We start from the raw sequence: 24,389 nt of genomic DNA on the forward strand, positions 1-24,389 counted from the left end.
TGAAAGTGCATTGCTAATCTTATACGACATTTGCAAGGTATATACATTTGTATTAATTATATAAGGCAAAACCGCATAGATTATTTACAAATTATTATTATCACAATCGAAACTTATCTTTCATTTTCCAGACGTGGATGAGTGCAAGGGTCGTTCAAATATCTGTAGCGGACGCGGAAGATGTAGCAACACTTTGGGAAGTTTTACTTGCCATTGCTATGATGGTTACACTGGAGAAATATGTAATGCAGGTAGCAATGGTCATTACACTTTTTATGGATGCTCTTCATGCCAAACTAAAATCAGACACATATAAAACTGTCTAATAGAAACTTGATGGATACATATAAATAGCGTTGATCATAACTAATTAGTCAATTTAGCAAATAAATTTAGAATAAATTTTTTATATTAAACGCCACTAGACCAAGGTAATATCAAATGAAGAAAAGTTTGAAGTGTCATTTCATTTCTTTGCAAATTTGCAGCAGTCCGCAATCATGGACTTGCCAATTTTGTATGGACAGATGTATATATTTTGAACGATTTTGATTGCTTTCCTTTCCTTGTAGTGTAATTCTCGTAACTAGTATGAACGACACTTCATAACTGTGCCACATACCCTAAGGTGCAATTATAGGAATCATTAAGGGAATGCTACAAATGTGCAAATGAGGCCAATATTAATTTGGTAGATATTCATTCATTTATAAATCAGAAAAAGACTTCAAAGAAGCGCTTTGACACATCTTTCCTGCGCAAGAATAAAATAACTATCAGAGCCTTTAAGACGAAGTATGATATGAAACCTAGCAAGACAATCAGATTTCTATCAATATCAAAATATTCCACACAAAAAATTTGGAAAACGAACACAGTGTTTCAAATCAAATATGAATGATATTTTGAAAATGTACAATATTAACGTGATTCCACACAATTCACCAACCACGAATTCTTAGTTTCTTTTTCCAAATACAACGGTCCAATCCCCATCCAACCGATCCAAAAAGTATAATACTTCAGTACTCGATTATAAATCCATTAGCAGCAAATATTATTCCTTCATGGCAAATGCACGGAATACGTGACACCAGCACCTTTACTGTCATACCGACATAAAGCAACATTGTACCTTAAATGCCCACTATGCAACTATATTTTTTATGTTATCAAACAAAGGATCCTAACTCTCACAATGCAAATGATGTTAGATAGTATAGTGCGTGAATCAGCCGCAAAATACCTTATTTAAATTGTGCACTGACATAACACCCTCCCAACACCTTAGCAATAACGAAGTATTTTGCGTCTTTATTTGTATCAGTGGCATATCTTTATCATCGCTTAATTAGCGGCTAGTTACATAGCCACCACGTATTTATATTGATACATATATCCAATGTACAATTTGTTACTACTTCCTCGGCCTAAACTAAATAATGAAAAGAACGTAAAAGAACAAATTCAACAAATAAATTATTTAACTTGAATGCACATTTAGACGTTAGAAAGAACTTACACTATTCAGAATTAATCTCAAATAGTCCTAATGCTTATAATGCAAGTGCAACACTATGGAGTAATCGGAATGAATTAAAGCGGAATTCTGAATTAATTCCAATTTGGAATGTGTTTGTATGTGAATAATATGTTGCCGTAAAAATATGTTCATGTATTTCAATGACATAGTCCAAAATGTCCATCAAAACGTTCAAAATAATTCTACAATATTGGTTTAATCCTAAATTCAAAGAAAAAATTGCAATTCCAGTGAATAATTCAAATAAATTAATTCTCTCAAATCAAACCTGGGACAAATAAAAATGATCCCACTAATAATAATGGACGATATGGAATGAGTAACTTTGTTTATGACTACCTTTCTATACAAAATAACATATAATGACAGCAAGAGGGGCAGAGTAATGTTCCCATAAAATCCATTTCCTTGACTCGGATCCGAGTAAAAATATTTACCACCGTAACAACGGGACGATATTTTCTTTAATAAATATTTTTAAACGTTATGTCGTTAAAATTTGGATGTAAGTTTAAACTAGTCGAACTTCATTTTGAGGGCATTAACGTATATATGATCTATAACAGGACATTTTATATTCTTCGAAGTCGGATTTAACTGGAATATTATTTTCAACGTACTTAATAGTCTGACCGTTTGAACAGAAAACATGAATACCCACCACTTGAAGGCTAGAATTACTATATAACGTGAAAGCTAAACAAATGAATTGTTCATATTACAGACGTTAAAAAAGGTAATGCTAACGCCATGGAATTATGAATTTTCAGACCATACGTATGTCGTTAGAATGCCCGACAAAAACGATATCAACATATCAACTGAATCTTTAGAACCAATGCTTAAAATTAAATAGGACTAGGATACGACCCTGATTATAATAATTGCAATTAATACCTGTAAATTATTGAAAACATCAGAATTGGTGCGAAATGGTAATTTTTCTTTCCATTCGGAATGTCTTCACATTGTTTCATATCAATATTTACTTCAGTATTTCTTCGTGTATATTTTGAACATTATGTGCACCAGTGTCAATGTCTCCACCATGTATCATATAGAACACATAGGAATATAATATTCGTGGCATAGAGTTCATTTTATTGAATATTTCCGTAACACAATTTCAGCAATACAGTGCGTGGATCTTGTGACACCAACTAATGGCAATCTAAGATATGAAAATGGTATTGAGGGGATGAGAAAGGCATTCAATTCGACAGTTTTGATGACATGTGCTAAGGGATACCAATCATCTGGAGACACGCTTCTGCGTTGCCTTGAGTCTGGATTATGGAACGGATCTCTTGGAAGTTGCACTGGTAAATGCAGTCGTTTTATAATTTCATAATGCTTCCGGTTCCTATCAGTACCAAATGATCCTAAAAGCAAATGTATATAATAAATAATATTTTGTTTGAAATAAAATATTTGTGATTCTTTGAAAATGAACAAAATTGTCGTAATATTCTACGCAGTTCACCCAACACTAAATCTTAGTTTCCTTTTCCAAATCCAATGGTCCAATCGTCACCCAACCGATTCGAAAAAAAAATAATACTTCATTACTCGTTTAGAAATCCATTAGAAGCGAAAATTAATTCTTCAAAAGCAAATGAATACCATACATCACACGAGTATCTTTATTCTCGTACCGAAACAAACAACACATAAACCTTAATGCCCACAATGCAAATATATTTTTTTTTATCAAACAACGGATCCTAACTCCAACAATGGAGGACATGTTAGAAAATATGGTTGATGAATCAGCCAGAAAATACATTATTTTAATTTTGCACTGACTTAACTACCACCCCATACCTTAGCAGTAACGAAGTATCTTGCGTCTTCTCTTATCGGTGGCATATTTGTATCATCGTTAAATTAGAAACTGGTCGCATAGACCTTACGAAGCCATATAAAGCAATCCATGCAATGTACATTTTGTTACTACTTTATGGGCTTAAACTAAATAACACAAAGAGCAATCAAGAACAAATTCAAGAGATAACTTACTTATCTTAAATGCAAATTTAAACTTTAAAAAGAACTTGCTCTATTCTGAATTAATCTCAAATAGTCAGAATAGCTATAGCGGAAGTACAACACTATATAGGTACTCCGAATGCATTCTAGCGGAATTCCGAATTAATTCCAATTTAGAATGTGTTTATGTGCAAACAATCTGATATAATGTTGACTTAATAATAGCGCTGCCATATTTAAATGGCATAATCCGAAACGTCCTTGAATGCGTTCAAAATAAATCTAAAACATTGCTTTAGACATACAATCAAAGAACACATTGTAATTACAGTAAATATTTCAAGTAAATAAATCCTCTTAAATTAAAACCGGGAAAACTAAATTGATCCCATCAAGACTGATGATACTGTAATCTTATTTGTTATTGAAGAATAACTGCAGAAGGCGTTCTATGCTATTTATTAAATACAAGACATCAATACAGCTTGGAAGGGGAGTAAAGACTGCCCTGAGGGTATATTTACCATGGAACATAAAGCCTAGTGTCTGTATAACATAAACCATCTGTTGGTTTGGAATATCGGATTACTTTTACTGTCATGTGATATTTCAAAGCTTATTAAATTAAGGTTTACACTACATCTCCCTTCCATATTCGCTGCAATCTGGCTATTACATTTTATTAGTAGTCAATAATGTGTCAGCGACCTTTCAAGAACAAATTTATAAGTTCTTCTAGTTCATGATTGGTGGGGATAAGAATATAAAAAGGAGTTGTTCGGTCGTCTTAGTTACGATAAATGTCATAATTTATTCTGTATTCTGCTCCTCCTCATTATTTCTGTTTTGATGCACAAAAGTATATATGTATCAACTCCTGACCCATATGTTCAACTTGCGTACTGGTTTACAACTCATGATTTTTACGACATAGTGAGATAACCAAATGCGTAATAAGGATAATATGTGATTTAACTCCAGAGTGTAAAAGTGTAAAATCGACGTGATTCAAGGAATCATATTTGCTAATAGTCAAGCGTCTTTGCCTGGTTTTTATGTTTATATGGGATATTTGGCTCTCGAACTCCTAATATACAACAATCGTTTTGAAATTTAAAATCATGTAAATGATTTTGCTGTGCTCATTCTTGCCAATATTCAACAACTTCTGTAGCAATAGCATATGCAATACATTTCTGGTTCATCACCATGTCGGCTATTAACTCCTCAAGCGCACATAATATCGCAAGTATGTCAACTGTTCTTGTACTTCTTGGTATTCCTACATTACTCTTACGTGCAATGTGTATCAGTTGTTGTGCTGTTATTGTATTAGCAACTATTGTTGTATTGGTAACTGATGGTGGAACAAAGCGATCAAGTGCAATTATCGGTCTTATCAATGTCCGATTATTACATACTGAGCAGCACTGGCATCCAATAGTGTACTTCGAGTTTGTTTCAGCTGAAGCACTGTCGGCATCGTCCTATAGACGAGAACTACATCTCTAATCAAGTAGTCCGCCAAGGACTTGATTTTTAATTGTATATTCTACCAGGATCGGAAACAGTGATCGCTTCAATCCTAGTTTGTTTATTTTTGTTACATTTATTTCTGAATCTATTTTATTTATTCCTGTATGTTTTATTTAGTTTGATATCTGTTTTATTTATTCCTGTGCGTGTTCGTGTGATTGGAATTGGAATTTGAATGCTAATAAGCTAGACCTGGAATTTTGCGTACCACCTCTAGGATCATCAGTTGACGTATGTATCAGTACGTAACGATTATGATTCTATAAGAGCATATAACATATATGCCTCCAAAACCACATATCGCATATTTCGAGCAAGTTTGATAAATTTATCTGATGCAATAAAACAAAACACGCTTAACAATCCAATCATTTAGGAGATTAACGGCAGTTTTGGGACCACCATTATTTTCTTCAAAATATGTTAAGACAAACAGATATTCGCCTTTATCTATCTATCTATCTATCTATCTTTCTTTCTCTCTCTGTCTCCCTATTTCTCTCTCTCTCTCTCTCTCTCTGTATATATATATATATATATATATATATATATATATATATATATATCTCTGAGGGTCTAGCAGTGAGAGCTTTCCTTTTTAAATCGTTCTTTGAAATTATTGTAATCTGTTTGATCTGAGCTCCTACGATGAAGGGCACAAACGAACCTCTCATTTAACCACATTTATTCCAAACAACAGTCAATAACGATCAGATGTCACTGTAAAACATATATGGTTCATGGATTATGCGTGTCACGTACCGGTAATTGAAATCGACCTTGCATAACCAACTTGAATTATGATGTTCATATTGCACAATATTAGGTTATTAGGGTATTCTAATTGATAAAGAAGAACATGTCTGTGGGGGGGGGTGCTTCATGTTTTATTTCTGCGTTTGATAAAAAGACAATTTGGCTTTCGAAACCATTGTCTGTGTAATTACAGTAAATAAAAACTGGCATTTTAGGTTAATACATATTTTGAAAACATGTGAGATACACCGCCTTGTAAGAAGTTAATATCGGAAAAATATTCCATCTTAAATAACCATTTATGAAATTATGCGTATCCACAACCCCGTTTAATAATAAGCGGGCGTAATAATGGTCATAGTAAATTTAGGTTTATTAGTTATTGACAAAGTGTTCAGTCTAGAAACGTCAAGTATTTTCCAGCATTAGCAAAACAAACTTTGCTATATACAGTGCAGATATCAACTTGCAAATTTCTCGGATGTTGATTTGAAAAGTATAATACTATAAAGAAAGAAAGTTGATAATAAATATTGAACATAGCTGGAATTTTAAAACAAAATGCCACAGAACCGCAACAACAAATCTAACTTTAAAATATCGTTTCAAACACATGCATGATCTAGAATATGAATTAAAGAAGTCAAACCCTAATTCAGATTGCATACGTCCTCTTTCACAAGTGCAATGGATGTGTCTTTATACGTCCTCTTTCACAAGTGCAATGGATGTATCTTTGAAAACGAAATTGGTTTTAGCTTTTTTATTAAATTACACGCATTAAAGAAACATTGTGTCCATTTTCGCCAATCAGCAAGTCCTCTTTATACTTAATTAGTACTGTTTGGGTCATTTGCTTTTTTAATGATCAAGATGAATATTTTCAGTGTTAAACGGTGATGAGCAATCTCTACTGTGGCGTCTGATAAGCACTGATACTTCCAAAGAATGCAAGAGAGGATGAGAGAGAGATTAATAGAGTATACATCCACTAATTCTTGAGATATTTATCCCATCGTTACATCTTGTCGTTGTGATTAAGAAACAAAGGTAAAACGCCTAGACACAGGTATGCCATGAGATAATTATTGACTAAATATATGACACCTTTAAAGTGGTATAAATTTGCTCAGTTTAGACATTACTTGTATGTTAGTGGTAAATATGATCCATTTTCACTGAACTTTGAAGCAATATCGAAAGGTTTCTCTTGCTTAGGTCACTTAGACAACTAAATGTAACTACTGAATGATCGTTGTAGGAAACGTTTCATTTTTCGTACAATTTTCTAACTTATTATGCATACTGTTTCTGATCTGCATTGTCGTTATTGTGTTTAGTCAGCTATCCTTTTTTGAGTGTTTTTGTCTGTTGAGTGATGATGATGTTAATTATGTCTGCCTTCATATATCCCATTAGCGTTTTCAAACAGGCTTGGCGACTGGTTTCTCTTAGACGTAGAAAACATATATCTAATTGTTTTCTTATATAATGCATTAGAACACAGTCTATACAAATTGATGAAATAAGAACTCCAGATTATTTGATGGATACATTCCCTCCATTAAGATTCTCAAGTGTGTATGTTTTCCTTAACTTGGAGTATTAAATCATTCGTTTACAAGAAATCAGAATCGTGTAAAATTGCATTACCTAAAAGTGTGACGATCATATAGAAAGTACTAACAGATCTTGAATATAGTGAAAAATCAAATTTGAACAGCCATTCCTTCATAAACCACGACAGCTTCAAAGAAGAGTAACAGTGGTTTATATCTATTCTGATTACTAACATAAATTACTGTGGCTATATGTATACCTTAAATATGAAATAAAATTGAAGACCACGAGCTGGTTATTACCAGTAGCTAGTCGTTGAATTACAAAAACAGCGTCAATTCATTGGACCTCTGTACATATTGATTTAAAATATCTTAATGCGATATTCTCCATCATCTTACCGTGTTTCTTCATTTGTCGATTTCGGAGTTTACACACGGGATTTCACTATGACCTTTCCGTTGTACCAATATCTTGTAGTCTATATTATCAGTGTTTTGCTCTTCTTTAGATTCAGATTGGGAGATATGCCAAATGTATTACCAATGTAAGCATTATTACCACCCATAGAACAACATCATTAGCTTAGGTCGCAAACGCTCAACACAACGAACAATTCTCTGATAGTAGACAACAAATAGTAGAAACATGTTCGAAGACGGCATCAAAAACATCTACATTATTAACAGAGTATAGTTTAATTTGGCAACAGCTTCAGATGGAATGGTTACAGCAGCTGCTCGTTTAGAAATCAGAAGAATAACAAGACTCTTTCTGGCACGACAAGCGTTTATTATATTTGATACAAGTTTGGTAGAGTTTGTAGCAAAATCTTTCAGTTAAAATCTAGTGGGTAATCAACATTGAAAGTTGTGTTATCGGCAAACGCAAAGAAGATTGATATAATGTATACATAAATAAAAACGTAGGGAAAGATTTCCACATAAGCATGTTGTATTATAATAGCAGAAGTAAAAAGGCTAATTTAAAATATATATGTATTAATTTTTGAAACGTTAACTGTTTCCTTTTTTGTAACATAAATGAAAAGAGCCATAATCACAGCTGGGAAACCATACAAATGCTCGCATTTTATAAATCTGTTTGACAACAGGGATGGCAAAGTATAACATTTATTTCAGCGCGTAGCTCTTGTCATCGGTTATTAAGACATTTCATACTATGAGAAACGCAACGTTATATTACAATAATAACAATAATGAAATATACACCATATTCATTTCACCGCTCAGGTGGCCTAGTGGTTAAAGCTTTCGCCTCAGGAACGGGAGGTCGTGGGTTCGATCCCTGGGCGAGCCATACCAAGACGTTCAATAATGGTACTAACAGCTGCCTCGCTTGGCACTCAGCATTAAGAGGTTACTGTTAGGACTAGTCGGCCTGGTGTCAGGATAACATTCCTGGGTGGGACATCATGCTACATGTCTGCGGCATGATGCCCCAGTGCTAGACATCACTATAAACTGCCACACTGCAGACATCGTAGCGATATGACTGGAAAATTGTTAAAGCTACGTTAAAAATCTAAGTCACACACACACACACATCATATAAATTCATGGCTGATTGTATGACTCTGAAATGTCTGCGATCAATGAGAGATGGAATGACTGATGCTGAAATAGTCAAATTTATTATTGTTGGGTGTTTAAAACCACATTTTAAAGTTATTGTCATTCATTGTAAATATAAGGCAGACTATATAACGCATTACAAATCCTAGTTGGTAGAATTCAATAACTAACCATATGTAGAAGCAGTTATTTATTCCGAAACATTTTGTGAAAGGTTCAAGCTTTAAAGTTAAGTACTTTATTAGACAAACAGATGACACCAATAATTACTGCAACGTAACGGGACATATTTGAAAGAGTCGTTCTCTTTTAAATGTTTTCACTATAATGTTGTATCATATGCCGTAAATACCACATACCAACATGTCCAAAGTGGAAACGTGCATGCGTTGAATATCGGCATTATAAGTGGAGAAATCAAGGCGATAAGTTTCCACCGTAGTAAGGTCAGGCAAATTATTTTTCAGTGTCGCATTTAGTATAGTGAAAGCCGCCATGTTCGGTTTTAAGTTTTTAAAGGGTTCCCGCAAAATTATGCATTAGTGATAAACATATGTGATAAACATAGCATGCAAAATGCGTTTCAAAGTTTGATGTAAGCATACTTTTCTATGACAGTTTATGATATAACTTTGGTTAGACATTTGAGATGTTGCATTATATGAAACAAAATACAATAAATGAGACCTAAACAACCAACGAATTACACATATAGCAGATGCTATTGAACATTTTGATCCAGTTGGTAAAATAATTATTTCGAAATGGACATGTCCAAATGAAACGCACATGTTTTGAAGGATAATACATTGATAGGTACAAACCAAGAGGAGAGTAAGTTGACAAGACAATATTCTAGAATCAAAAACATAAAATAATCATGACAGAACTGCAGAATCACATCAGTGATCGTGAAGATTGCAGTTATTCAAAATGTATTTATTGAGATATTAATTACTGCCTCCCAGAGCAGTATACGTTTTGCAAACTTTTAATGTGATAAATACCCAAAACATGGCTGTAGGTAAGCAGTGTGATAACTGCCTTAGAGACGGACATGGATAAAACTGAAATATCTTCTAGGTGTTACAATACGCTCATGTGAATCTCCAATATCAACAACAAGACTTAAACATCTAGAAAAATAAAAAATGACTAAGGCATTTAAGTGTTAGTTGACGACAATACAGCTGGTGCAAAAACGTTGGAGATAAACGGGCGGCTAATGTCAATACATAATCGTAGTTGCCAAACAAAAGAACACAATATTATAGCAGAGCTAGCCAGAAGGACGGATGACAAGCAACAAAAGCACAAAATATGTGTGATTAAATTTATATAAACATCAACAACAAAAAAATATGACTAAGTCAGCTACAAAATCACAAAATATGTTACTCAGTTTATGATAAGATCTAAAATAGGGACTTATGATTTATATATTGCTAATTTGTGTGAGAAAAATATAAACGTTAATGTCAGCCAAATTTAAATATTACAATTGATTTTTTATTTGATTCCCAAAGACTAGCCTTACACTTTCGCCCCAATTAGCCAAATACTGCATTTTACCGAACCATTTGCGAACATTAAGATGTTCGCATAACACATAATTGAAGAGATAAGCAAAGTTATAGCTCAATATCATACAAAAATTCTTCTCTCAAAAATACTAAGATATTGGATGGGTTCTGGAGTTCAGTCTAGATCCATTGATTAACCCATTGGTATCTTTGAATTAAAACACTATCGCTTTTGGTGTTTTCCCTCAACATATTATATTCCTTTTCCTCCTGTGACAAACCTCACATTATCGTCATAAAAAGGCCGATTACGTCAACTTTCGATGTTGTGTTTCGACACTTTTGTTTTACATATAACTGAAATGGATACAAGAGATAAGAAAATATATGACCAATTTCCATAACATTTTATTTAAGAAACCACGCGTTTCATTGGTCAAACAAAGGCCGCAGCTCAATCCATGTTATCTACTCAATATATACTCCAAGAAGCTAATTAGAGCTAACATTTTAATGATGACTCAGTTGTTAAAAAAAGGTACTTACAATCCATATTAAGGACGATCAACATGCCTTGTGATTTTAAGTTACAAACTTGTATTATATTATGATATAATGGTACGAAATGTAAAAGTTCTTTAGCATAATGTCTTCAATCATTGCCTCTCATGTACACCGATTATACTAAACTGAGCTGTCATGTCACTTAGCAACGTCTGTGCACAAGTACATTGCCCATATTTTGTGATATCACTCTCTTAAAAAAGATGGGACATGGGTTATCAGTGGTTAAAATAAGACACAGTCAAACGTCCATCTGAATATCAACGCTAAACAATTTAGTTTTTAATTACTGAAGGTTTATAACATTTGTCAGCTTATGCTAAATATTAGTGCAAAGGAAGTCGTCAAAGATACGTAGTAATTATTGACAGTGATATATATGTGGTCATTAGAAATTTAAAACTAGCATAACCAGCACTTCATGATGATATCTTGTTCTAAAACATATATCAATATAGCCACAAAGATATAAATTTATGTTTGTGTGGGACAAAATGTCAAGCATTGTATATAACGCTCCTGACGTGGATTAAGACGAGAAAGAAATGGGTTGAAGTACAAATAAACAACTTTGCAGCTTTATTTACCATAAACAAAATATATTTATTTATACGGATAGCATTTGTTACCAATTATACTTTACAAGTATACAGTACTCTCATGGAATAAGACGGAAACTATAGTTTGAAGACAGAAAATGAAGCAATATTCATATATATTTTTCCAGACGTGGATGAATGCAAACATGGAGACAGTTTTTGTAACAACAACGGAAAATGCATAAATACTCAAGGAAGTTTCAGCTGCGATTGCTATGGAGGTTTCACTGGAAAACATTGTGAAACAGGTGTTATTTTGTCTTTATGCAAACCTTTTTGAGTTTGTTTGAAGTAGTTTCTGGTTGAAGAAAATACGTCTCTGTTGAACTACAGACGTATAAATATATAAACATATAGACATCTGAATTGCAATTAATTAAATCGATATAGACCAGTTGATACGGAAGACAATATTTCTTTTTGATCTTTAATCAATTGAAAAGGCTTCATGTGAGAACATTTAAGGTATCCCCTCTTATTTGACTTATACGTTATTAGTGAATTCATTTAGAGCTAAATATTTTCACATAAATAACATTCCATGACTATATTGGGTTAGAAGTGATATCTTTGAAGTAGGAAGCTAAATCAATCGTGCTCAGAAACCTACGATTGTATCTAAAGTGGTCTCGACTTCTAGAAATTTAAAATACTGAGACAAATATGTCATACTAGACATAATATATTTATGAAATATTTCATTGTTAGTTTGCATTATTTTGTGTAATATTTCCTAGTTTTACTATTTAGTTTATCTCCTTGTGTTATTCCTATTTTTTATCTTTTCTTTGACTTGTTTAATATTATGTACGGCTAAATCCATGTATTTGATAATGTAGGAAGAGGAAGAGGGTCTATTAAATTATCCTTCTATCTCAAGCGAAACAAAACAATTATATCGCTTAATGTGAAGTTCAAAGTAATGTTTATGAAAGTACATTCCTAGTCTGGCAAGGTACGTAAATTTGTAATATTTATCTAAGGTAAAACCGCATAAATGTAAAATATATCAGAGAAGACACACATGATCGATTATTTATTATTTGACACAAATAGCAATGGTTATTATACTTTCTTAATGGATTCTTTTCCTGCCAAACTAAAATCAGATATTTATAAATATGATTAATAGTAAGATGATGGATACATATAAATAGCGTTGATAACTATTAAGTCTATTTAGCACATAAATTTGGAATTGATTTATGACATTAAACACCACCAAATCAAGGTAATCTCAAATGCAGAAAAGTTTGAAATGTCATTTTAATTTCTTTGCAAATGTGCAGCAGTCTGCAATCATGGACTTGAAAATGATTTTGTGAATAGATGTACACCTTTTGAACGATTTTAATTGTTTTCCTTTCCCTGAAGTGTAAGTTTTGTAAATAGGATGAAAGAAACTTCATTGCTGTGCAACGTATTCTAAAGAACAATTATATGAATCGTTAAGGGAATGCTATGCTACTAATGTGTAAATGAGGCCAATATAAATTTAAATAAGAGTACCCCGAATGAATTTAAGCGGAATTCTGAATTAACTCTAATTTGGAATGTATTTATGTCCGAATAATATGACATAGTGTTGACGTAAAAATAGTGTTCGCATATGTTAATAGCTTAATCCAAAACGTCATTGAAAACGTTCAAAATAAATCTAAAATATTGATTTAGTCCTAAAATCAAGTAGCACATTGTAATTACATTTAAAAATTTAAATACAAAATCCTCTCAAATTAAAACTGAGACAACTAAAAATAATCACACTAGTAATGATGAGACGATATGGAATGAGTAACTTTTTTATGACTACCTTTATATACAAAATTAAATATAATGTAAGCAAGAGCGGGAAGGGCAATGTTCCAATAAAATTCATTTACATAATATTTTACGTTCTAAACAAGGTCAGGTCCCTTACTAAACATTTAGAAAAGAACGTGTAAAACATAGGAAGAGCAGGTATCTCTCATGGATATTACCCATTTCCTTGATTCAGATCCAAGCAAAAATGTTTACTACCATAACAACGGGACGATATTTTCTTTAATAAATATTTTTTAAACGAAATGTCGTTAAAACTTTGATGTAATTTTACACTAGTCGGACTTCATTTTGAGGGCATTAACGGTTATATAATCTATTAATGGACATTTTATAATCTTCGAAGTCGGATATGATTGGAATATTATTTTACACGTACTTAATAGCCTCTCCGTTTGAACAGAAAACATGAATACCCACCACTTGAAGACTAGAATTATTATATAACGTGAAAGTTAAACAAATGAATTGTTCATATTACAGACGTTAAAGAAGGTAATGCTAACGCCATGGAATTATCAATTTTCAGACCGCACGTATGTCGTTAGAATGCTCGACAAAAAGGATATCAACATATCAACTGAACCTTTAGAACCAATACTTAAAATTCAATAGGACTAGGATACGACCCTAATCATAATAATTGCAATTAATACTTTTAGATTATTGAAAATATCACAATTGCTGGGAAATGGTAGTTTTCTTTTTCATTCGGAATGTCTTCACGTTGTTTCATATTAATATTTATTTCAGTATTTCTTCGTGTATTTGTTGAACATTATATGCACCATTGTTAATGCCTGCACCATGTATCATATAGAACACATAGGAATATAATATTCGTGGTATGTATTTCATTTTAATGAATATATGCATAAAATAATTTAAGCAATACAGTGCATGGATCTAATGGCACCAACTCATGGCAATCTCAGATATGAAAATGGGATTGAGGGGAAGAGAAAGACATTCAATTCGACAGTTCTGATGACATGTGCTAAGGGATACCAATCATTTGGAGACACATTTCTGCGTTGCCTTGAGTCTGGATCATGGAACGGAACTCTTGGACGTTGCACTGGTAAATGCAGTCGTTTTATAATTTCATAATGCTTCGGCTTCCTATCGGTATCAAAATGATCCAAAAAGCAAATGTATAGAATAAATAATATTTTGTTTGAAATAGAATATTTGTGATTCGTTGAAAATGAATAAAATTATCGTAATATTCTACGCAGTTCACCCAACACTAAATTTTAGTTTCCTTTTGGTCCAATCGTCACCCAACCGATCCGAAAAAGGAATAATTCTTAAGCACTCGTTTAGAAATCTATTAGAAGCGAAAATTAATTCTTCAAAAGCAAATGCCTAGCATATATGTCACCAACACCTTTATTGTCGTACCGATATAAAGGAACACATAAACCTTAATGCCCACAATGCAACTATATTTGTTTTCTTTTATCAAACAAAGGATACTAACTCCCACAATGCAGATCATGTTAGAAAACAAGGTTGATAAATCAGCCGGAAAATACATTATTTTAATTTTGCAATGACTTAACCCCCACCCCGTACCTTAGCAGTAACGAAGTATCTTGCGTCTTCTCTTATCAGATGCAATTTTGTAGCATCGTTAAATTAGAAACTGGTCGTATAGACCTTACGAAGTCATACTAAGCAATCCATACAATTTACATTTTGTTGCTACTTTTTGGGCTTAATTTAACTAACACAAAGAGCGAACAAGAACAAAGTCAAGAAATAATTTACTTACCTTAAATGCAGATTTAAACTTTAAAAAGAACTTACTCTATTCTGAATCAATCTCAAATAGTCATAATAGCTAAAGCGGAAGTACAACACTATATAGGTACTCCGAATGCATTCTAGCGGAATTCCAAATTAATTCCAATTTAGAATGTGTTTATGTGCAAACAATCTGATATAATGTTGACTTAATAATAGTGCTACCATATTTAGATGGCATAATCCAAAACGGCATTGAATACGTTCAAAAAATATAAAACATTGCTTTAGTCATACAATCAAAGAGCACATTGTAATTACAGTAAATATTTCAAATAAATAAATCCTCTCAAATTAAAACCGGGAAAACTAAACTGTTACCAGTAAGACTGATGATACTGTAATTGTATTTGTTATTGAAGAATAACTGCAGAAGGCGTTCTATACTATTTATAAAATACAAGACGTCAAATACAGCTCGTAAGGGGAGTATAGACTGCCTGAGGGTATATTTCCCATAGAACTTAAAGCCTGGTGAATGTATAACATAAACCCATAAACCAGCTGTTGGTGTGGAATATCTGATTACTTTTGCTGTCAAGTGATATTTCGAAGCTAATTAAATTAAGGCTTACACTACATCTCTCTTCCTTGGAAGTTTACATTAAAACGAAACATGATCTGTTAACCACATTTCTAAACAAGCTACATCAGCTTCAATTTTACAAGTTTAGTCTCTCAGGTGGTTTTCACAATCTTCCCGAACACGTGAAATATCCGTTTGGACTAGCTGGCACTGCTTTGTTTTCATCTGAGTCATTCAATGTATCAGTGTTTGATAGTAACTTTTATTGGTTCCGATAATGTAGTAGGCATGGGAATTAAATTTCTCTTATTACGCCTTTCGGTGTTTCCATTTCAGCTGCACTATTGACAGACAGCGTTTTGCGTAGTGTCCTCTTTTCTTACACTTGTGGTATTCTGCTTCTTTTTCTGGACATTGGTCTCGAGAATGATTAACTTTCTTTCCACATCTCATGCATCCTCTTCTGCTGTCATCATTTTTTTAAACATTTAAGATTCTATGTTGTTGTTTCCCATATTTCAGTGAAGACGATTTTGCTGAATCCATTTCAGTCATTAGTTCTCCACTTGCTCGTATAGTTGTTCGTTGCTTTTTCACATCTTCATATTGTCGAGCTTGACTGACGGTACACTCTAGAGTTAGATTCACATCTAACTGCAATTTTTCTCACAGTTTTGAATCTCGCAGTCCAACTACAAGTCGATCTCTGATCATTTCATCATATAACGGCCCGAAATTACATCTATCTGCTAACACGTAGATAGCTGTAGCAAAACTGTCCACTATTTTTCCCTCTTCCTGTTTTCTTTGATTAAATGTTGCCCTTTCAAAAATTACATTCCTTTTTGGAATGAAATAGCACACGAACCTATCTGCCACGGGCTTCCACTTATTTTGATCTTCCTCTGTCAGGTTGAACGAAGACAAAATTAATCAGCCTCACTTCCCATGGAATAAATCAAGGTATTCGCCTGAATTTCTTCCTCTTTTTAACCAGGTCCAGACGCTTGACGAAAGCGTTCAAAACGCTGAAACCACTTTTCCCCAGTTTCAGGTCTCGAAAAGTAAAATTTGTCCGGATTTGTAAATTGAAATGAAGCCTCTTGCACTCTGATAATTTTAATCCTGTGTTTTTACCGCTGCCACCATGTAATGTTATTTGCTATTTAAGAATAACTGCAGAAGGCATTCTATACTAAATGACTGTCAGAATAAAAAAAGAATTGCTTGCTTGTCCTTTTTAAAGGAATTTTAAACCCTGTACATACAATATCAAGTTTAATAAGAAGAAGCACAAGAAGTTGTAAAGTGAATCATGTTGTACTAGTAAACGTACTAGTAACAATACTACATGGTTAATTCCCAAAGATATGCATTAACAATACCCTATTTCCCACCACTGATTTTGTGATCTCTAAAACCTGATGTAGCAACAATACTACATAGCTCTCCACCAAAGTCATGTAGTAACAATACCCTATTTCTAGGCATTGATTTGTTTTCTTCAAAATCTGATGTAGTAACAATACTACATAGCCTTCCACCAAACCCATGTAGTAACAATACCCTATTTCTAGGCACTGATTTTGTGATCTCCAAAGCCTGATGTAGTAACAATACTACATGGCTCTCCACCATACCCATGTAGTAACAATACCCTATTTCTAGTGCACTGGTTTTGCGATTTACAAACCTGACGTAGTAACAATACTACATAGCCTTCCACCAAACCCATGTAGTAACAATACCCTATTTCTTGGGCACTGGTTTTGTGATTTCCAAGCCTGATGCAGTAACAATACTACACAGCCATCCACCAAACCCATGTAGTAACATTACCCTATTTCTAGGCACTGATTCTGTGATCTCTAAAACCTGACGTAGCAACAATAGAAGATAGCTCTCCACCAGACCCATGTAGTAACAATACCCTATTTCTAGGCACTGATTTGTTTTCTTCAAAATCTGATGTAGTAACAATGCTACATAGCCTTCCACCAAACCCATGTAGTAGCAATACCCTATTTCTAGGGCACTGGTTTTGTGATTTCCAAGCCTGATGTAGTAACAATACTGCATAGCCTTCCACCAAACCCATGTAGTAACAGTACCCTATTTCTAGGCACTGATTTTGTGATCCCAAAGCCTGATGTAGTAACAATACCACATAGCTCTCCACCAAACCCATCTAGTAATATTACCCTATTTACATGTGACATTGTAAAGCAGAGTCTGTGATCTCCAAAATATGATGTAGTAACATGCTACATTGTCAATCACCAAATTTGTGTAGTAAGATTACTTTATTTCAAGGTCACATTGTAAAACTGATTGTCTTTATTTCCAAAACTTGATGTAGAGATAATACTACATTGTTCATTTAGTTGTATTACCCTATTTCCATTTAACAGTGTAACACTAACTTATTTGATTTGCAAAACCTGGTGTAGTAAAAATACTATATCGTTAATTCCAAAGCACAAATAGCAACATTACCCTATTTGCATTGGAACAGTATACCATTCATTTGGTTGTTTAAAATATCTGATGTAAGATTACTAGATCTATGCCTCACACTGCCTTCAGAATATAAAAAAATTATTTGTTGTTATTCCTATATAACTTGAACTTTGTGTTTAATATTAGTTGTAAATGCTTATTATATTATATTACTCTACTGATTATCAAATGTACTACCCTCCCAAGTGGAGACTGCCCATGGTAGTAATAATAGAATCCATCATATGCCTATGTTAAATTATGAAAATTCCATCCTTGGCTCAGAATTTAAAGTGGTACACAAGGTTGTGCTGAGTGTTTGATGCAGATCTGTAATCCCAAGGGGAAATTTTTTATCCCAGATCAAAGCACATCGATTATTATTTTCTGACACATTTTAATCAAAATGGGAGTCCATGTCAAAAAGGCATACTGTTAATATTGCAGCAACTTTGAAACATTCATTACCTAATGATAGAGCTTAAAAAGTTAGATTTACACTGAACTATTCAGTGGAAACTTTCAGTGATGTTCCTTTTAGCTTTCAAAGAACACAAACAGTAGTTACATGATACACATATGAAGAGGTCACAAAAATAAGTCCACTTTTATTGATAAGATTAATCAAGATGGACAAAAATAATGACATAGTTCTCATTCAACTTTGAGATACAATTGATTTACCCTTCAGAAAAGATACAATAAGAATGTATATTTTATAAACAAAACAACAATTACAACAGCAGCTTTTTCAGCTTAAAATGCTTGTTTTTACTGGGAAAATATGTTCAGGTGATGATGCAAATGAAGACATATTTGATATTTTGTGTGCTCCCAGTAAATGTTGTTGTTGTTGTAGGGTTTAATGCCATTTTTCAGCACACGATAGGCTATACATGGCGGCCAGTATTAATGGTGGAGGAAGAACCCGGGAAATCCCCGGAAAGAACCACCGACCCTCAAGAACCTACTGGCAAGCTTTCTCACATACCCACATTGGCCGCCCAGTAAATGTGTATATGAATGTGATAATATCACTATATTGCCAAACATACCATATACCTAATTAAATTTAAGGTGATTCCTGAATACATTTACATATCATTTGATATTTGCTTATACCAAGAGGTGCTAATGTTAAATGTGACTAGTTATAGATTTTATTTTGAAATAATATCTGGATACAAAGAAAGATGTCACCCCTACATCAAGTTTGTCATCCTGAAGATCATGCTAAGCCTTCTTTCCATGATCAATGCATAGATAGATACCTGACAAGTGTGTCACTTTAAACTGAATAATGAACATTTGTTCCAGATAATAAGGGCTGTTCCATTAAAACATATGTGGGACAAAGGGAAGGCACTTTTAAAGTGGGGTACTCACCCATAGATGATATTTAGAAATTTCTTATAATTTTAATATGAACTCGTTGAAATCAAAGTACCATGACATATATTTTTTAAAAACTGCCTTCCCTGGGTACCATGTATGTTTAAATGGAAAAGCCCTAATGGTTATAATAGCGCAATCATATCTTTGTAAAGAAGCAACCAGTAACAAGTGTGCATAAACTGTCTTCACAAAATAGTACAAAATACTTCCTATAGAGATTGTCATAAGTTTAATATTTTAGCATTAAAGATTGAAAAAGTTTGTAAGTTTTGTTCAAAATAGTGATGTCTTGAAACAATCAAATCGGTCTCAAAAGGAAAATAAATAACACAGATCGTACAGCAATTTACTTTTGTCATATGACTAATATTAATTTTGTAGTTTTGTGCCACAGCGACAAGATTGTTAGACTTATTTTAAATAATTTTTTATTCTAGTTTCCAGCCACTTCTTGTTAATATTTTTCATTGAAATTATATCTTTGGTGACATGTCCAAACAATTTACATGCTAGATAAGCTGTATATATAATATGTTTGCCTTTTTTATCTAGCTTCATTGACATTTTGCTGTATGCCAATTTCTTTTTTTGCACTTTTGCTATTGGTTCTTTACAAAATATAAAGTGTTTTCATCTGAAAAAATGGCCAGATACAAAAAATTGTGGGTGTATTCAACAAGAGCTAACTCTTGGTCTGTGCTTTCTGATCCTTTTCCTTCCTGCAATCAAAGATAGAAAAAAATTAATTTGTTACTTCTAATCTAAAAACCAACTGCATAAAATCTGTGAAGATGAAATAATTAAGGATATAATCTTGAGAAACATACACTTTAAAGCATATAAATGTTGAATTTTCGGTCACAAATGTCCTAAAGACAGAAGGCTCATAGACCCACTACATGAATGAGTAAACCTCTGTAAACTTTACATCGGCATAAAGATACATATCATGGGGATAAATGTTAGGCCTTATTGATTTGTATTGAACTGTACAATGGAATTTAATAAAGTTAGTCAGAATCATGCCAAAAAGTCACTAACATTTATTTGCAAAATTATAGGCAAAATAATGTGTGCATTTGGAATTAAGCTAACAAAGTACACCGCTCCCTCTATAACTCATGCCCTGATAACTTGCAAACCTGCATATTATTAATTCCAATTAATTAATTCATAACACGTGATAGGTTGTTGAAACCAGTTGGAACGATCTTTCATATGTTGGACATTTTGAAAATAAATGTTATTTAAACAGAATAAAGAACAACTTCATTAGAAAAAGCACGTTATTAAAAATTAATATCGACATGATTGTAAAATGAGGAATTGGTCAATAAACAGAACAGTTCCATAACACTGCCCCTCCCCCCCCCCAGTTTTCTTGATATCAAAGGGATTTTTTTTCCCAATTTTTGGAGTTCCCTTGGTAACTCACATCCTGCTTAAAGTGTGGTCTATGTTTGTGGACCTCGTTATGAAGTACTTTTATAATCATTTATCCAATATATAAAAAATTATGTCTTTTGTATTCTTCCTACCAGTGTCCAATATTCATAGCATATATTGAAGAGGTTCTTTTTTACTTAATTCTCCACAAGTGCTTCAAATATGAATAAATATATGGTCGAAGTATTTAACATTACCGGACTTGCAACTGTGTATCTTTCATAATGACCAAATGGAGAATATCTTCCAACTCTTATTACCCAGCCTAATGATGTTATTGTCTTTTAGACTAAAGGTCTGTTTGGGTTATTATTGTGGTACTAGTCACAATACATCAAATTCGTATATAAAATACCTTGAAAGAATATTTACTGACATATATAAGGCCATTCTTAAGCTTAAACTCAATCTGCAACTCAGTTAAAACCAACACATTTTACATACATAACTGATATAGCTAATCACATTTACTGTATAAATTGAAAACAAAAAGTATGACTTGGAAAATCTCATATAAAATATTCATCCATCTTTAAAAGAAAGTAATTTACTAGTTTATAATTAACAAGTTTGATGTCATTTTGTTTATGGAAATTACATTATATAAGATTAAAAAGTCAACTGAAAATATAACTATCAAATTAAAAGAAAATATTCAATCAATTGTCAAATATCATGACATTGAAAACATACCTTTGCATGTTGTCTGACTGCTGTTGCATATATTGGAAGTATCTTCTTTTCTGTCATCAATACATCTTTCAAAACAAAAATATTGTCTTTTATCCCCCACTTATCTTTCTGTGCCATTTGGCTCTGCTGTTTATTGGTGTGATCCCTCTCATACTTGTATCAAAGAAGGGCCCCCCTATGTCACTTCACTAAGGATGGAGTTTCAGAAATGACCAGACAAAATGATATCAGTTTGCCTTTTATGAGAAACCCAATTACTGGACTGGAGGACATGAAGGCTATCATATTTCAGACTATCGATGTCAGTTTGTTGGAATCCAATTGACTGTAATTGCTACAAAGAGAAACCTGTTCATTATTGGCTATGTATGTATTTATGTAAATGTGTTGTAACTGTGTATGGGAAAGACTATATGTATGTATGTATGTATGTATGTATGTATGTATGTATGTATGTGTGCATGTGTGTGTATGTGTGTGTGTGTATGTATGGATGGATGGATAGATGAATGGAAGAATGGATGGATGGATGGATGTATGTATTTGTGTATGTATGTATGTATGGATAGATAGATGGAAGAATGGATGCATATATGTATGTATATGTGTGTGTGTGTGTGTGTGTTTGTGTGTAATTTCACCTAGTAAAACAACCTGTGATGGCTCATTTCATAGAGAATCAGACTCATAATCCTAGCATTCAAGCTTTGACAGTCTGCTCAAGCCAGCATTGGGCTAACCGCTTTAGTGTGTCCTTGGGAAAACTATTTGGTTATAATGGTGCTGACAAAACCAACAAAAGCAAAACACAAAAAAATCCGGCTCTGTCGGTCAACAATATAATAACTAATGAAGCAGACTCCAAGAACAAATACTTACATTAACAAGGAAAACAAAATTAACCTCTGGGTTTTTATCAACTCATTATAGTACCTACCTTGATATATAAAATCAAGTTATTGTATGTCATGCCCTGTCTTATCACTGTGAACATCATTTCATAGTCAAGATAACTTGTATATGAATTTTTCTACTTCAAAATTCTTGTTCCCAATTGCATTTAGAGATTACTTTTCCAAAAGATTTGCAATGATAGTTATATTGATTATTCTCTGGCTCATGTAAAGTTACAAATGGTTACATTGTTCAAGACCGCTCTCATGGCCTAGTGGTTAGAGCATCTGCTTTGGATGCGGGAGGTCATGGGTTCGATCCCAGGCCAAGTCATACCAAAGACTTACAAAATTGGTACTAACAGGTGCTTCGCTTGGCACTCAGCATTAAGAGGCTAGTGTTAGGACTGGTTGACCTGGTGTCAGGATAACGTGACTGGGTGGGACGTCATGCTACATGTCTGCGTCATGGTGCTGCAGTGCTAGACATCGCTATAAACTGCCACACTGCAGACATCATACATCATAGCGATATGACTGAAAAATTGTTAAAGCTATGTTAAAAATTCAAATCACACACACATAATTTGTCACACCAGCATAAGTTGTCAGCTGAGTGATATACCATACCTTATCTTCATTCTATATTCAGAGTGATGCTCTTTTCATATGGAGAGGGTTAACATAAGAGGCAGAATGGTTCAAACACTGACTCTGTTCAACACTGACCCATGGGAATTAGTTAATGAAGATATCCTTGACACACAGGGTGTTAGGCTGAAAATTATTTCAGCTGTTAGTACAAGTATCAACCAGAGTTATCTCTAATCTGTGTTACTAAATATATTTGCTGGTCCTGATTGTCCAATGATACATCAATCTCTGTTAATTATCAGAGCACCTGCCTTAGTTGCATGGTTTTCAAAGCATCAGTGGTTGTAGTTCCCAGTCAGCCTTTGTTTAGAGAAGATGACAATAAAGATCTAAACATAATGAACAATTTCATGTGCATGACTCCCCTATACTTGTATAAACGTGTACAATAAATAACAGATTGGAACTTGCTGTTTAGTAAAGGCATTCAAGTAAAAGCTATCAGAACCATATTGAATTATTTTCAAGCAAGTATGTCAGGCATAACCACTTACATACAGAACCATGTCTAGTCTAATATGATTGTCATACCAAAATGAATTTTAAGCCAAAAAACACTCAGCCCTCACAAGTTTTGTGTACCCATTCCTCTCTCTCTCTCTCTGATTGATTTATGCTCCAGTATAAACAAAATAAGCATTGTACTCAAATTTATAATGCTGTAGCTATTATTTTTTCAAACTGTATGACATTTTCTGCATCAGTGTGCTTCTAGCAAACACGCTTGCAGACAACAATATCTTGCTACAATAAATGATTATGTAAAGTAACAATATAGTAATTTTGATTGGTTCAGTTTATTTAATGCAATTACATGTAGCAAACAGTATCTTTTCCTCTAAACAGTGCTGATGTCATAAACTATCCTAACAAATAGGTTTAAGATTGTGTCTTGTCAGTTTTGCAAACAAATCATAGATCACTTCTCTATCAAAATGTAAAAATTATATGAAAATATATCCAAGAAGGTCAGTCTCATGATAGC

General features: G+C 33.2%; 1 protein-coding gene across 1 annotated transcript in view; it reads left to right on the forward strand.

Annotated features, from left to right (window-relative positions):
* LOC149807741 (P-selectin-like) overlaps nt 1-24,389 on the forward strand; it is a 75,464-nt gene that overhangs the window by 12,698 nt on the left and 38,377 nt on the right. The window contains exons 4-5 of the mRNA XM_089959839.1: nt 11,794-11,886; nt 14,379-14,570. Of these exons, the coding sequence (XP_089815965.1) occupies nt 11,794-11,886; nt 14,379-14,570 (285 nt within the window). The remainder of the gene's footprint in view (nt 1-11,793; nt 11,887-14,378; nt 14,571-24,389) is intronic.

The sequence above is a fragment of the Sinohyriopsis cumingii genome, chromosome 1, assembly GCF_028554795.1.
Source record: "Sinohyriopsis cumingii isolate HCF-2022 chromosome 1, ASM2855479v2, whole genome shotgun sequence".
NCBI classification, from domain to species: Eukaryota; Metazoa; Mollusca; class Bivalvia; order Unionida; family Unionidae; genus Sinohyriopsis; species Sinohyriopsis cumingii.